The sequence below is a fragment of the Aplysia californica genome, unplaced genomic scaffold (assembly GCF_000002075.1).
Source record: "Aplysia californica isolate F4 #8 unplaced genomic scaffold, AplCal3.0 scaffold00147, whole genome shotgun sequence".
Taxonomy (NCBI): Eukaryota; Metazoa; Mollusca; class Gastropoda; order Aplysiida; family Aplysiidae; genus Aplysia; species Aplysia californica.
Window position 1 is genome coordinate 587256 of NW_004797417.1, and position 17413 is coordinate 604668.

The 17413-nt window shown below is 38.9% G+C and overlaps 1 protein-coding gene across 1 annotated transcript in view; it reads left to right on the top strand.

Moving 5' to 3' along the window:
• Positions 1-75: 75 nt before the first annotated feature.
• Positions 76-17413, top strand: part of LOC101857107 — a gene marked incomplete at its 5' end in the record, with an annotated part of 22959 nt that continues 5621 nt past the window's right edge. Inside the window, 9 exon segments of the mRNA XM_005097141.3 lie at positions 76-306; positions 899-1119; positions 5594-5714; positions 6183-6362; positions 8132-8350; positions 9527-9691; positions 10247-10355; positions 11381-11560; positions 12227-12378. Coding sequence (XP_005097198.2) covers positions 76-306; positions 899-1119; positions 5594-5714; positions 6183-6362; positions 8132-8350; positions 9527-9691; positions 10247-10355; positions 11381-11560; positions 12227-12378 — 1578 coding nt within the window.

Consider the following 17413-nt stretch of genomic DNA (forward strand, 5'->3'; position numbering starts at 1 on the left):
GGCGCTTGCGGGAGTGCATGTTGGTAGGACGTTTGAAACAGGAACTTTAGAAACATTGTTTTATTATACTGGCAGATTCCTGTGGACTATCCTGAAGCGATCATTGTATACCCTCCGCATGAGCTACACTATGAATAAACGCAGGGTGGAGGATATCAAATCCACATACGACACAGTGCAACAGAGGCTGAAGCGACTGCAGGGTGATGCAGAGAAACTGCTGCACCAGATGAGGAAGGAGGTGAAGAGTGCTACATTTGAGGCCGGCCAGGATCTCATGTCCCATCTAGACTCTATGAAGACAAGGTGAGGGGCCGACAAAAGGAAAGCAATGTTTTATTTAATCTGATTTACTTGTCTTCAGGGGTGTGAGCTTCTTCAGTTTAGTAGAATCTTTGAAATATGCTCCATATTTATTTTCCACATAATATGTTCATATAGGTTACATCAGGGATGTCTTTTAAAGAAGTGATAGCTTTCACAACAACACACCGCTGACCACCTTTGCTGCCATTGTCTGTAAACGTTTCTTCTTCGAATATGCCCACTATCCTCTGCTATGTAATGATGAAGCTTATTTTTATTGCAAGCCAAATTCGTTAGTTAAATTCCCACGTGGGGGAGACAATAAACATTTCAGTGTGTATCACCGTGTTCTTGATGGGATGGAGCATGAATTGGATCAAACAGACTTCAGTTTAAGTCATAAGAATTACTTTGATGGGGGAATACCAATTGTCTGTTTACCAAATTCAGCAAACCAGAAAACAATTAATGAATTAGAAAATGTCAATTAATCAAATCATTTGAAACAATTACAACTTTTCCAACAAAACTAATAGTTAGAACCATTCAGACCTTTTACAACCCGCTAAACCGTCCATTTGTTACCATTTAGAATGCGTCTTATGGCCTGGCATGAAGACGAATGCCCCAAGCGAGAGAGGACCTGGCAGAACGTGTTAAAGACAGCATCCTTGGTCATTAGCGAGAAGATCGCTCAAGAAATCAACTACTGGGAACATAGCACTGACAGGGTCGCCAGTCTACAGAAGGATATCCTGTTGCAGTTTCAGGAAAAGTTTGAAGTGTTCGGCAATCAGCTCCACAATATTGAAAGTAAGGCAGAAAACAAACATTAATTACTTGTTAGAAATCTCTTCTCCGTCTATCCCCCTCCCACCCATCCCGTCTCCCTCGCCCATCACCCCCTCTAATCTCTCTATACAACCTTCAGCTTCAGAGTTTAAAAGACAGTATATCGTTAATACCATGAAGAACCCAACGTTCTTGCTTTCATGCTTTGAGATGTCTGTTTGGAACGCTTTAGATGCAGTGCCGGATTAAGACCCAGCTGGCCCCAAGGCACACTTCACTGAGTGGCCTGAAAAAGTTAGATATGATGTAAATTCCCCCCCCCCTCCCCGCCCTCCCCTCCTAACCCGTTTTACACACACACACACACGCGCGCGCGCGCGGGCGCTTGCTTGCAAATTCAAAACTACACACACATCACACAAATGCGCGGTCTGTCTGTGCGTGTGTCTGTCTGTCAGCAAGTCCAACGTATGACAGTATGGAATATGGACAACATACCAATAAGATAATGTAACTAAGGTCTCACAACAATAACATTATGCATTATTATTTCTTACCTAGATTGCCACTTGGCGTGCTTTTGCAACAGCGAATTCATCAACGACTTTGTTAATGTCAAAGTTGTGCAGTAAATCGCTTTCAATTGAAAGACGTGCTAGCATCCATAGCCCCTGCTGAGACATGGTTGAATGCTAAACGTCTTTAATGCGTTTCAATTGCGAAAATGAATGTTCGCCAGTGCAGTTAGTTGACACTAGAGACAGGCACAACCGCACTGTCTATATTCCATTGGAAAGTTAGGAGAGAGGTCATGTGGATAGACATTAACAAGTGCTGATATTGAAGCATTGATGTCTTCAGCTGACATTGAATCACGCTCTGTTAAAACACCAAACCGTTGCACTACTGTTGAATAGGCGTCAATTCGCCTGCATAGGGCACTTTTCAGTTGGACCATGATAACCAAGAATGTATTCACTTTGAATTTCTCCTGACCCGAGATTACATCCATCACACATGCGGCATCTCCGTCATCTACTGCTCTCCTGTGTACACGTGCTCTCCGACTGTCTGATTTATTTATGCTGCTTCCACATCGGTCACATGCCTTGTCATGGTAATAGTCAAACTTTCCTCGACACTCACCTATATAATATGTGTCTAAACTTTTTAACAATCCAATGGCTGGGCTTAGTTCAATAGTTGAACTTTGTAGCAGTTTACTGCAGCCATTGAAACGTTGTAAAATGTCATTCCAAAGTTCACACATGAAAGCAACTTCAATAGTGTTCATATAACTTGCAAGTGCGCCAGCTTCGTGCTTCGTGAGACCATTCTGGTCAATATCCTCTGCAATCTCTTGTAGAGCACTTTGGAATTGTTTGTAGCCCCTGAAGCCTGTTTCTGTCGCATCAGCCCGGGCAGACCACCGGGTGTCAGATGGGTGTTTTGGGACAAGACATTCAAGATTTTCCTCAACGTGTCGTAATAAAATATTCCAACGATGTGTTGATGCAAGAAAAAATGAATACAAGCGCTGCAGGAACTGAAAGAAAGACACAGCTTCCACAGAGCAATCTACAGTTGTTTGACCAACTAAATTTAGAGAGTGGCCTGCGCTCAGAATATAATTGTCCTTGGACCCAACGATTTCATTACTGGCTCGAAAAGCCAGCCCTCTCTCACAAAGGAAAATGCTTGTCTAATACAATGTAACAAAATGTTTTTCAGTATTTTCGTTGTTCCAGTAAGTTTTGGTCTAACCGCTCGTCAACTTGACCACCAGCAACACTACGTTGACATAAAGTCAAGACTGAGTTTATATGTTTGGGACTTGTTTCATGTGTTTTAAAATAGTTATATTCTTCCAATCTGTAAACCCCTGACCAGAAAGATGTACGCGGTCTGGCGAAAACAAAAAGCAAGGGAAACAGAAAACACAGGCTTTGGCTGGAGAATATACTAGCCAGTCATGATCAACTACTTCTCCATTTGACAAAATACGTTTGAATGCACTGTTATTTAAATACCGATTCACGCCAGAAAAGTCTCGTTTTGTCTCTGGATAGTCACTTGCCAAATTCCAAAACTGGTTTGCTCCGCGAGTTATGCACATTTCAAGCACATAGTCCGTTATGTCAACTAGAAGCCCTACATCATTTGCTATTGTTCCTGAAATATTATCAGTTTCGACTGTTTTAGCATCAGCTAGCTCAGCTTCAGCAGTAGGCTCTTCTTGGTTGCTGTCGATTTGAGATGAAGAAGCTTCACCACCAGCTACCCCAGCTCCAATAGTACTAGCAGTAGGCTTTTCTTGGTTGCTATCGATTTGAGATGAAGAAAGTTCGCTTCTACTTTTCTTTTTAACATGAAAAATTGAAGTCAGTTTTGTTAATTTTTTCAGTTCTTCTCCTTCTTTAATTTTCTTCCTCTCCAACTCCTTCGCTCGTTCCCATACACTCTTTCGTTTTGACATTTCAAGATACTAATCCTAGCAGACACTGAGGATAAGCATGCACAAGAAAAGTACATTATGAAGTAACGTGGTAGGGCCTATGTTGTGGTAGTGGTGGAGGTGATGCTGCTGCTGCTTTTGTTCTTGTTGTTGTTTTGTTTTGTTTTTTGCTGCTGCTGCAATGGTTTGGATTATATTATGTCGATTCTGGTCTCTATCAGCATCCTCAATATTGTATATTATAAGTAAAGTACTAGTTCGTGTACTACTACTGCCTGAGATCAAAATGCAGTCATACGGCATAGCCACTGTCAAAATAAAATATATCCAGTTGCAGCCAAAGCTGCAGTTTAAAAGACCTTCTCCCACACATACACACAAACTTTCCTGTCTCCCCCCCCCCTGCCCCCAATCCCACCAACTCTCACTTTCCCGTTGGGTTTCTTCATTTTCCTGTTAGTATGAAGAAAAATTTGTTCGCGTAATTTAACATATAGTTTTACCGACATATGATAGCATTAGTATTGAAAATAACTATTTGGCCCTCTGTTGCTTAGGCTAGCAATATGTAAGTCATAAATCATAACTCACAAGGCATTTATAAAGCGCCCACTCTAGAAGATCTGCTCTGAGGCGCTACAATTTGGATCAATTGAATATTTTCTGGAACAGAGATGTCTTGTCTCAACATTTCCTATTGCTGATGGCAGTGCGTTCCATAAAGATGGGGCTGAAACACTGAAAGCCCGATTTCCGATTTTTGTTCTGGCATTTCTAGTTGACAGTCTTGGGTGTTTACCCTGTCTTGTGTTTCTGAAAGATGCTTTCACATTTATGAGTTCTGTGATCTAGGATGGTCTAATTTCGTGGATTGCTTCAAAAGCTAACTGTACTAACAGTAGGATCTTTAGGTCAACCTCACAAGTAACTGTTGAGTCCCGAGTTCCGGGGAGGGGGAGTTGTGGAGGTGATAGGGTTTAGGCCTAAAAGAGGGGATGCCATTAAAAAATATATAAACACTGCGCTACTAGACTTAGACTAGATTTATCTAGATCTAGGTCTATTCTACGTTTTATATTATTCATTTGGAATCTTGACACTAATTTTGTAATGTTTCAATTAGCTAAAAAACAAAAAATAGTACAAAAAATAACTTTTTACACGTATAATGTTGGCATCCCTTTCTGTCCCTTCCCTTGCTTAAAACGTCTATGCCTAATAATAGATGTCTGAATTATTATACAGATAGCACCTTGATTTTTTATATATCGGGGGTTTTGTAAGCACAGTTCACCTTTCACCTCATGTGCACTTAGAAAACTGTCGAATTTGGCAGAAATTAGGCTAGAAATGTAGCATTTGCAAGCTTTTGACTCCAGCAGGGCCACAACTTTGGAACTGTTATCTGGGTTGCCAGGTATCTGGTGACTTTAGAGGCCAAATGTGTTTGATTTGGAACCCACTGCTAATGATTCAATTTAATTTTAGAAACAAAATGTGGCCTAGAGAGAGGCCAAACAAAATGTGACAGCACTTTCTGAACTTGGCCTGGGACTAAAAACTCAGTCGGACTCTGGCTAGGGCTAGCCTGGGGCTATTCTAGTTGTGGCCTTGCTGACTGGCCTTGCTGCGGCCTGATGAAAACGTGGAAAAAACCCGAAAAAATGTGGCCTTGTTGTACCCTGTCTCTGGCCCGTTTGTGGCCTATTTTTTGAGTGGCCCCAAGGCAATTGCCTTATTTGCCTAATGGTTAATCCGGCACTGTTTAGATGGATGAACAACGTGATAATTTAATAGTAAGTTCCTCTAGAAGTTAAGAAACAGAAGTGAATCAAGAGGCTGCTAGATCTACATCTTTGTATCAGAAATGCTTGACTTGAGCACATTTTTCAAATCTCTTAACAAATCATTAACTCAACAACTTGACTGTGTACACAGGTTTCGATCCCACCGACAGTTACCTGTTTAGATAACTTTGTATGAAATTTTATCTCCTTGCTTTGCACTCATGTTTATTGGTGTATTATTTTTATTTTTCAGGAGCGTTGGCACACGATGTTCAAGCTGAGACAAATTTTAACATGTCTGTGACAAGCTCTCTGTCTTCCAAGAAGGGAGGAAAACTAGCCAAACTGTCTAAAGGCGCGCCAGCTTTTCTCAGGTATGTTTACATCTGGCTTAACGTATTTCAGGCCCGCATGCAGTTTACGGCAAACTAAACATTTCGAGTTAACGAAGTAATCATGCTAAGTAACACTAGGGCCATTACATTTGCCTTTTGCCAAAGTGCTGAAAAAGCACTCATACATCGTCAAATAACAAATTAAAAAACAAACCAGCAACGGTTATTATGTGGCCCTGGATGAAAAGATTTTTTAAATCTCCTCATGGTTTTATCAGCATCAGCAATAGTAACAACATAAGTATATAAAGAAAAATATCAGCACAAAAATAACACCACCACTATTAACAACAGCTGCAGCAACAACAACAATGGCAGCACCAACAATGATGACAATTACAACAACAACAACAACAGCAACAACAACAACAACAACAACAACAACAGCAACAGCAACACTGAGACCAAAAAAAAAATGAAAGAAGGTAATCTTGTCTTCTATTTCAGCCTGGGTAACTCTGTGACCTCTGGGTTTAGCCTTGACCCCAAAAACGCTGAGTTGCGGACGTTGTTTAAGGACAAGTACCAGAGTGACCCGTGCAGGGCCATGGCCAAGGCCACAGAGATCTTTCTGGGCTTCCTCAATGAAACCGTTGTTGTTTCCTCGCTCGTTAAGTTTTTTGACAGGTGTGTTTCTGTAATGTTGTTTTTCTTCGTCGGCTTTGTATTCATGTTTTGCTTTATTACATATGGATATTGGTAGTTAAATTCTAATTTCTTTCCCTACTTTATTTGTGTGCTATATTTTCTTAAAGAGTTTATTAGTTTAATTTGTGAAAATAAGAAGTGGTCTGATTTGTGTTCATTATAAAATGGTCGCGCATTGTTTTACTTTTACTTACTGTGAGGATATACAGAAAAGATGGAAACGAAACTCAAGTGAATTGTTTTATTTTGAATCTCAATATTTGCTCCATGCCTTACATCTTTTTGTTTCTTGTCGAAATGCGAAGTAACAAATATAGTTCGACACTCCCAGGTGTATTTTTGAAATGGAATTGACAGACGTTTCCTGGGGTCTCCCAGTTTAGGATGGCTCATTCTTGTTGAAGAGGAACGTTGTATCCTAGCTAATGACTGACACAATTTTGCTCAGGACAAAAAATGGACATTAACTTATACCTTCCAGTTATTTTTCTTTCAATTGCTATTGGTTTTTGCTTGTTTAAATAATAAAATAAAATCCTTGTTGATAATGGTTCTAGTATAAAGAAGGAGCGTAAATGATAAGGAGGAATACAATTGAAAAAGAGGTGACGATGATTCAGACAACAAATGAATAGTGTAACGACGACAAAGATCATGACAAGGAGAAGATTAAGTATCGTGGGGGTTCCTGTTTTTATTTTCTCTCCTTACGATGTGGATGAACTCTAATATATCACGAGTATATTCGGCGATTGACCTCTTTAGAAGACAAAGGAATTAATAAAAGACTTGAGAGTATAAAAAAGACCAATAACAACCACTATTTTTTAAAGATGAGGAGGTGGAGGTGGAGGTGGAGGTGGAGGTGGAGGTGGAGGTGGTAAGGTCTTACAAGTATCTTGGTGTAACTATCGATAACAGACTTGACTGGCATCCCTACGCGTTTCTTGTGCATAAAAAAGTAAACCAAATAAAGTTTCTTTTAAGAAAATTAAGAAATTTTCGTGTTGACAACAAGATTATGTCCCTTTTATACCGTTCTAGATTGAAAGTGTGCTATTATTTTGTATTTGCTGCTGGGGATGGAAAGGGGGGGGGGGATTGTAAGGTGAAAGATAAAGAAAATGGATATAATTTTTCTAAAATTTATGAAATGTATAACACCACAAGTATAAGAAAGACAAAAAGCATTAAAAACCACCCATAACACCCCCTTTCCACGCAAATCGTAAGATCACGCAGCGGCAGATATATACTTCCAAAATCGAAGAGAGAAAGATATACAAGAAGTTTTTTTTACAACCTAGCATAAGGCTTTTGTCAGAATGAGCATATTATGTGTGTTGCTCTTTAGAGTATGTATATATATATATATATATATATATATATATATATATATATATATATATATATATATATACATATATATATATATATATATATATAACTCCAAAGGTCTTGTAATTAAATTCCTGCATGTGGTTGAATACTGCTTCTGATGTGAATGTGCATTTCGTCATTTTGTCAGCTTTACTTCTCTTTTCATATTAAATTGTAATGAGAGTAATGAATAATTTAAATTGTTTATGTACACCTGCATGTGTTTTTACGGTCCTGTACAGCCAAGAAAATTTCCCCCTGGGATATTAAAGTATCAGCTTATCTTATATTATCTTAGTTCTGAAGTTACAAAAGGTCACATTTAATTTAATGGCGTTTTTCCTTTTTTCTACCATCCTGCTCTGTAGACTTGTCAAAAGTATTGACAAAATCGGTACCAAAATCCCAGAATTGATCAAAGCGGATCAACAATTGCTTGAGAAGTTGAACTCTGACCTTCACTCGGGCGAAAGGAAACTAGGCGAGTACCCCTCAATGTCTGGAACAGTTGCTAACCTACAGGGAAGGCTCGACCTGCTCTATGTTCAAAGACTCATGGTTTCTGACTTCACAGCCGATCAGCTGGAGTGAGTATTGCATTCGTTTTGTTAAACGATTACTTGAAATTAGGAACAGTACTTTGGCCCCAACGATAACTATGGAATATGGGTTTTGGCGCCACACATCACTTCAGGTTTGAAACAATTACTTTTTGTTGTGCGTACTTCGTAAGTAATGGAAAGAAAGAAAGGCACACACACACACACACACACACACACACACACACACACACACACACACACACACACACACACACACACACACACACCTTCACATACACATAAATAGAAACAGAAACAAGCACACATCCTCACACAAACAGAGAGAGAGAGAGAGAGAGAGAGAGAGAGAGAGAGAGAGAGAGAGAGAGAGAGAGAGAGAGAGAGAGAGAGAGAGAGAGAGAGAGAGAGAGAGAGAGAGAGAGAGGGAGCGAGAGAGAAAAAAGGGTTGGGGGAGACATAGGGTGAGAGAGAAATAGAGAGAAAGACATAGAGAGACAGGTTGGAGAAAATGCTAAGACAAATGGAGTAACCCACATATAGAAACAGATTGCCGACGACACAGAGAGTGAATCTGAGAATATAGAAGAGGTGTGAGAAACAGTTAATTATACAGATACACCAAGCGTTCCGCTTTTTACGTAGACAACCTTTAGGGGTTGGGAGGAGAAAAGGGGGGGGGGGGCTGACAAAAAGAGTAAAACTGTCGTAGAAACGAGTGAGTTGTTTGTGGGTGCTCAGGTGTGGTTTGCTCCTTCTTTCTGATCAAATATATAATTCTATCGTCCTTTTCGCCACTCCGCCTTTTTCGTGTTTTGGTGTTTGTTGCTCTCTTGCAACGCCTCTAATCTTAGGCACTTATATCACTTTATTGTGTTGCAAGTGCCGTAAACACGTACTAAAAAAGTGGAAAGCGATTTGTGTAACGACATGGTGACAGCAATTTTCGGGCTTAAAATGGTGTTATAAAGATCATCGTAAGGGTACTTCCTTTGATTTGCTTTAGATGAAAAAAAAAATCCATCTATCATAGTAGATGGAGGTTGAGATAATATTTTGTAATTGAAGGAGGTCTGGGTCACTTGATGTCAGAGATAACATTGCTAATATAATGGCCGCAAAAGTTTGGCAACTACCAAAACTTGAGTGTCCTTTAAAAAATGCATATTTACAATATTCTTTTTTTTCTTTTACCAAAAACAGCTACCGTGACAAAGTGAAACTTGGCAAAGGCTCTTTTGCTAATGTCTACAAGGGGACACTGAAAATCCGGCCTGGAGACTCAGTTGTTGTTGCCATCAAGGAACCAAAAGATCCTGTTAATGTTGCTGAAGTCACGGACATGCTGTTGGAAGAGACGATGCTCAGGTGAGAAGGGACATAAACTGTTCCACTTTTAAGTGTGTGTGTGTGTGTATGTGTGTATGTATGTGTGTGAATGTGTGTGTGCGTGTGTGTGTGTATGTGTGTGTTTGTGTGTGTGTGTGTGTCCATGATAATGCATGTCTGTGTGGTTTGGGGTCCTCTGATGAAGTGTTTGTGAATATGTGAATGAGAGAAACAGAGAGAGAGAGAGAGAGAGAGAGAGAGAGAGAGAGACAGACAGACAGACAGACAGACAGACAGACAGACAGACAGACAGACAGACAGACAGACAGACAGACAGACAGACAGACAGACAGACAGATAGATAGATAGATAGATAGATAGATAGATAGATAGATAGAGAGAGAGAGAGAGAGAGAGAGAGAGAGAGAGAGAGAGAGAGAGAGAGAGAAAATTCGGATGAAATAAATCCTTTTATAAGTGCAAAAGTGAATACTCTACTCCCCATCTCCCCTTTTTGTCTCATATATTTGTTTTTAATGTTAAAGTCTCTGTCATAGTTTGCCATCTTGCTAAGCTGTTCTAGTGTGTTTTCAGGGAAATCGACAACGTGAACATTGTGAAGTACTACGGTGTCTGTCGCACAGGACCAGAGGCCGATCTCAGGCTCATTATGGTCATGGAGTTCTGCCCTTACACACTCAAGGTAAACGGCTCTGCCGTCTTATGACCATCCCCCCCCCACCCTAACATGAGTAAGAAGGTCAATTAGCGTTTTTATATTAGGAATAAACATCTTTGTGTTGGGCGTCTTTCTGTCTTGATTTTTTGGCTGGCTGTACTATTACAATAAGGACGTTTTGGGGCTTTTGATAATATGCATTGTGACTTAATTACTTGTTGATATTGTTATGACAAAAGAAATCTTAACCAGTTGCTCTATAGCTATTTACTCTATTCCTCAGCAAATCATACAAATGTTACGCTGGTAAATGAATATTGACATAAAATATTAATAATCAGATCCACCAAGTTTCATTTCAGTTAACTTGAAACACACACAAAAAGTTAGTTTTTGCCTCTCCTGTAAAATTTCATTTTTGGCATAATGTACTCGTACGTTTTTCTTTCATGAGACGGCAGGGCTGTCTGTATTCATTTGTGTCAGTTTGATTACTCTATGCATTCCGTGAATCTCTTATGAGGTTGGCCAATAAAATGTAGATCTACATAATGGCAAAAAGAATGATTCCTTACAACTATTCTGAACTTTTCATTTTTGATAGTTTGCAACACGTAGACTGATTCTATACACCAGTGCCACTTACTGTGTGCAGTGTTGTTTTTGTTTCCCAGTTCTTGTTTTACCAGTGTGGTAAAGAGCACAATATGTTGTGTGATGTAAGATAATTAACTCGAAGATGAAATGTGTTTAGGCATGTGAAAGTATTAGAACAGGTGGTGATTCATTGTCCTTTCCACAATCCTTTGTACGAAAATGCAGTTTTTCAATTTGTGAAGGAATTCTCATATACATTTATTGAAACATGTAACTGAGTTGTATTTGTGTAGAACAGTGCTTGTCAACCCTTTTACACCCAGCTCCCTCTTTTGCCAGTTTTAAAAGGCTGTCACTACCCTGGTGATCCCAGGTTGCCAAACACTGGTTTATAACAATATCTTTTACTATTTTTTAATCAACTATAATTTGCCTATCTGGTTCTCAAACAGGCAAGGTGTATAGGTACTGAAAATAGTGCCAATTCTCCAAGCAAGCTGGGTGCAAAACCTGCCGAGCAGAGCAAGTCAGTTTTGGAGGTACTCAACTTCCTTGTTCAGATCTGCAACGGTTTGAGATATCTGCACAACAAGAACATCGTGCACAGGGACCTCAAACCAGACAATGTGCTGGTACGTTTATCCGCTTTACTAAAACTTGTATAGGGTGCTCGCGAAACATGATTTCTGAATGTTGAAAGTTTGTCTGGGACAATTTTTACAGTATTGTGTTAACAGTTTGTACCTCTCTTGATGGGTTTGGGACGTCAAAGTCTTTCACATTTTAGTGCTATCACCTGGGAGTTTCTAACTTAGGTTTTAGGCCGAACATATGTCTCAAGTCTTATTTGTTAGAAGTGTTGTTAGCAAACGTTAAGATGGCTCTGAATAATCAAAACCTTAGGTATAGTCTGTTATGTCTCAAAACAAGACATCTTCAAATCTATAAAAGACCTTAATAATCAAACATGCATCTTGCAGGCAAAGTGTATTCATATGAACTGTCTGTCGTTATTTTTCTGCCTTTATGTATTTTAAAAATCCCAAATAAACTATTAGAATGTTTGTTTCGTTTTTTAATATTACATATTAAAAAACTGTTTCCAAAATCGATCTCCTTTATAATTTTTCTTGAGCTTTTTCTGTCTGTGTAATTCCATCCTATCTTTCTATTCCGCCGCCGCCTTTTTTTAAAAACCATTATCCTTTCGTCTCTTTATTTTTTTCGTAAGGCTCTTCCCTTGTCTACACTCTATATTGTTTACTATCACCTTTTACGTCTGTTAAAATTTTCATCAGCTGACCGCCGAGTCGAAGGTCCGAATTGCAGATCTTGGACTCGCCAAGAAAGTGAAAGACATCGTCACCCTGAACATTGGGACTCCAGTTTACATGGCTCCTGAGATCTTGTCCATATTAGATAAATATGACACTCTGGCAGATATTTACAGGTGAGTCTGTTCAAAACAGCTTCGGTATAGGGACTGAGGGACTTCCGAAACGAGCGACCATTCCAACAAACATGATAACAAAGAGACCTAACACAACCCTAACCCAAACTCTACCCCTACCCCTATCCCTACAACAACCCCTATCCCTACAACTACCCCTACCCCTACCTCTAGACCTCTATTCTCCTCTGTCTCATAGTGGTCGATCGTTACGGAAGTCTTCCCTTGGAACCATATCGGTACAAGTACTACAAATCTGATGCAGGTGATTGGAGGAAAACTTACTGGCAGCTGCAATACAGTGTGATGTCAGTTCCAATGTGGAGAAGACTGTTTCGAGAGTGCAATATTTTTCAAGCGTGGCTGTTGTATTTCGCTTTATTAGGGCTGGCATTGATTAGCAGGGTCAGAGCAGTCTTGGCGGATCTAAATGTCTAAATACGAAATGAAAGACATTTACAAAAAAAATAATAAAAAAATATCTGTGTTTTATAATAATAGAGGGTAGATCCACGAATTTTTCGGACCAGAAAATGTCATTCACGTGAAATATTCCTCTTGACTTTGCATGCAGGATTTCAGCCTCCCCATCCACTTCTGGAAGGCACAGCAGTAGCTTTGCAGTTTTGAATCTACAGCTTTTGACCGGTCCTGAATTCGTTAAACTCTAGTCCAATACAAGTTTTTCTTTTGGAATAATAAACAAGCGGAAGTTACGTGGAACTAACCTAGAACTGTAGGCTGGATGAGGCAAAACTTGGACCCCTTGCTTTTGTATGCACAAGAGTTGTAGTCGATGCTTTGTGGGGAGTTGCGTTTGCTACCTCAGAAATACAAAATGCTATCTGTTCAGTGCCTAGTTTTGAATAATTTGGCGTCAAAATGTTGAGTTTCCCAACTTGTCAAGCTTTTTCAAATACAATTCTTTGAATCTCTTTATAACGACTCAAACTAACGTTTAGATTTTGACAGAGCAAAACATTATTTGGCTTCTGACCTCATGATCTTAGTATCTCAAAACGGCTAAAAATGTCATGGAGAACATTGGAATTCTGAAGCAGAGCATTGTCGCGTGGGATTATTGTTCAAGAGAATTCAATTTTTGATCTCTGCTCATTTACAGCATTTTTCAACCAGGGCAGAACTTTAAGGAGTCATACTACTATTATGTGGATTAATATCAAGAACAAGCGGTCCACTAACGACAGTAAAATTCCTCTTTTTGGACGAAAAACGACAGGCCTGTTTCTACATTGAACATAAATCTGGATGAGATCACTAAGATATGAGGGAGCTTTGTTATTGACACATTTATGACATAATAATGCAATTTTATATGACGTTCTAGCTGACACGGGAAGCGAATGTAACGTTCTTAACATGGGAGTAATGTGGTCCCTCTTCTTTCTCTTTAGTACAAGCCTAGCAGCATGATTTTGAAAACGTTGTAACTTGTGAAGAGTGGTATTTGGTAAGTTAGCTAGAAAAGCATTGCAATAATCGATGCGTGAAAACAAGAAAGATGACACGAGCGTTTTCAACGAGTGTTCATTCAAAAACATAGACATATGACCAATTTTACGCAATTCACAAAATAAAATGGTACATAAATAATTGATATGATGTTCCATTGACAATTTTGAATCAAAATACACTCCCAGATTTTTTGCTTTATTAGTAAAATACAGTTTTTCATTTTCAGTACAAATATGATCAATGTCTACGGGGATATGGCTTTTTTTTGGGTTACATAACAGAATTTCAGTTTTATTTTCATTAAGCTTGAGCTTATTATCAACCATCCAATTTTTGATGTCATCAATGCACAGACCCATGGTAGTAAGCAAGGTTTTAACATCTAATGGTGGAACAGATTTATATAATTGTGTATCGTCAGCGTACATGTGATAATTCATATTGTGCTTTCTAATAACAGCTCCAAGCGGCTGTGTATATAACGTATACAAGATTGGACCCAATACTGAACCTTGGGGCACTCCAAAGTCTAGCTTAAAAATTGACGAAAGAGAGTCGTGCACAACCACAGATTGTGTACGGCCAATCAGGTAGGACCTGAACCAGTCAATAACCCTGCCAGACAGGCCAAACGTGTTGAACAATCGTTCAATAAGAATAGTGTGATCTATAGTGTCAAAGGCAGCACTAAGATCAAGAAGAGAAAGAATTGATATTTTGTTCTCATCCGCCTCAAACAAGAGGTCGTTATATATTTTCAATAGCGCAGTTTTTGTGTTATGAAATTGCCGATAGGCAGATTGATATAATTCATATAAATGGTTTTCTTTTAAATAATTCTTCAATTGAACCAAAACAACTTTCTCCAAGTTTTTTTTAATAAAAAGGGAAGGTTGGAGACAGGTCTGAAATTCTTGAGCTCCTCCGGGGAAAGATTTGATTTTTTGAGAAGGGGAATAACTAAAGCATGCTTAAAGAGTGATGGTACTACTCCAGACTGAAGAGACTCATTAATGATGGAATTTATAAATCCAATGACACTATCAAAATTTGTGATGAGCAGTGGTGTTGGAATGGAATCAAGACTACATGTTTTATGGGGTTTTATGATTGATCTTACATCTTCTTGTGTTACACGTACAAATTCATTAAAGGTAGTCGTGTCAATTTTTTTCCTAATCGTGGATATCTTGTCTCTAAAGTATTGACCAAAAACATCAGGAAGGTTACTTTTAGGTACATTCGAGGAAAACTTGTTGCTGGCCGGATCTTTCTTACCAGACAACTGATTTGTTATACAAAATAAAGCTTTAGAGGTTGTACATTCATTATTTTTTTCCGTTATAATACATAAATTTGGCAGATGTTATTAATGATTTCACTATGTTGTCTATAAATGTCCTCATGAATTTTCAGCTTTGTTGATCTCCAGCGTCTTTCAGCTCGTCTACGTTCCATTTCAGATTGTTTAATTTCCAAAGTCATTCACCTGGCAGAAGGTCGATCAGTCACTGTTCTGGATTTGAGTGGTGCAGACTCTATGTTTGTTTAGTAGTTCACACATCTTGGAGTTGAAAATCTCTACCTTCTCGGAGGTTGAACCGTGTATGAATTTTAAACGCTGACGAATGTCCGCTCCAAACTTTTCATGATCAATGTCCATTTCCGGGTTGTTATTTTGCGGTGTCTCAGTTTGGGCTTCCCTATCCTATACGAGTTATTTCAAAGGACACCACGTAGTGATCAGAATTGCTTTTGTTCTTTACTTGAATTTCACGGATTTTATTGACACTGTCCGTAATCACCCAATCTAATGTGTGTTTTTAAATGTGAGTGGGGACATCAATGTGTTGATAGAGACTACGAGTCTCTAGATTGGATTTGATAAATTTAACATTAGTGTCTAAGGTATCTTCAAAATGTAAATTAAAGTTCCCTAAAATTATAGGCTGTGTCTTCTTGGTGGTATGTAGTTCTAGTAAATCCTGGAATTCCGTAATGAAATCTTTAATTTTCAGTTTGTGTTTCCTGCTTGGAGGTGGTCGATAGACACGGACAAAATGACATGACCGGTCAACCTTTAATATATAGACTGATCTCACAACATTCGAACGTTTTAAAGGAGGGCATTTTCTGTGAAGTGATGTTTAGAGATCTTTTTTAAATTACGCATATCCCTCCCCCTCGACCATTTAATTTTCTTGAGACGGAGATGGACTTGTATCCCGGTGGAGTTAGGCCGGCTGTAATGATTTCATCTCCGACGTTCGGCAAACATGACTCCGTAAAAAATGGGATATCGGAGTTGGACTCAAGTATTAAATCATTGAGTAAGACGGTCTATTTTTAGGTTTACTGTGTGTTCAGTAGAATAATTTTAAAATTACTTGACAATTCAGATACGGTGTTTTTTGTGTCAACGGCAATTAAGTTCATGGGAGTAATGACGCTTCGAGGTTCATTTAAACTAACACACCTATTCCCTGTGACAACAATGATTGGTCTTTGTTTTCTTCTACCTCCTCGTTTTCCCCTCTTGTATTTCTTAACTTTGCTGGCCGAGTCTTTAGATCTTTCAAGGCCAAGCTGAGACAAGCAAACGGCCGTTTCATATGAAATGTCATGTGTCTTTTTGTTTACAGACAATAACTGGTCTCTAGTGTAGCACACCTTTGTAGATCCCGCACGGGGACTCACAACACACACCGTAATAACAACTTGACAGTGTTCACTTCCATTATTCAGAAAAATGTTGGCTTTGCTATTAACATTATAAACGGGGTGGGGTTGGGTGGTGAACACGGGTTTCCACACAATACTGCAAATGTTGAAAATGGCCAAAGCCAAAGCCACTTCCATAACGAAATATATTTCTTGCAAATCGTTGATAATTTGCGATCAAGCACTAATTAAAATAACACAAAAAGCACAAATGTTTCTTATTTATTATGTAAGCCAACTTCAAAAACCACAATCCATTCACAAGATACGAAAAAGACACACACATTACAGAGCAGGAAAAACGCAGCCTGTCAGGCGCAGACAACCTAATACAGGGGGAAGTCACATGACATTTTTATGGCTGTTTAGAGAGCAGACATATTACGGATTAGTTATGTGTATTTCTTTTGTGACTGAAGTCAGTATCTTAACCGTTAGATTTGTTTGGAGGTGAGCATCGAACTCGGGCTGAGAATGATACAACATACCGGCAGAACGATGGAGAAACTCCATATAAATTCTCCCAAAACAGAATTCAAACTCAGATATTTTGAGTGCTTTGGCAGGGTGCCTAACCACTATGCCACAGACACCACTAAAAAATTCGTAAAGTTCACGTTTTTGTATGCATGCTGTGATGACTTTACACTTTGAAATGCCGTCGTAAAAAGTTCGAGTTTTGTAACACGTTCGATGTCCTTGCATGTTATGGAATATGAATGTTTTTCACATCCTATAACGCAATTTATACCATGAAGAGACTAGTCTTCTTGGTATCTTTGTACCTGTACATATGGTTAAGACGTAGGTCTGTATAAAAAAAACCCCAACACCCCCC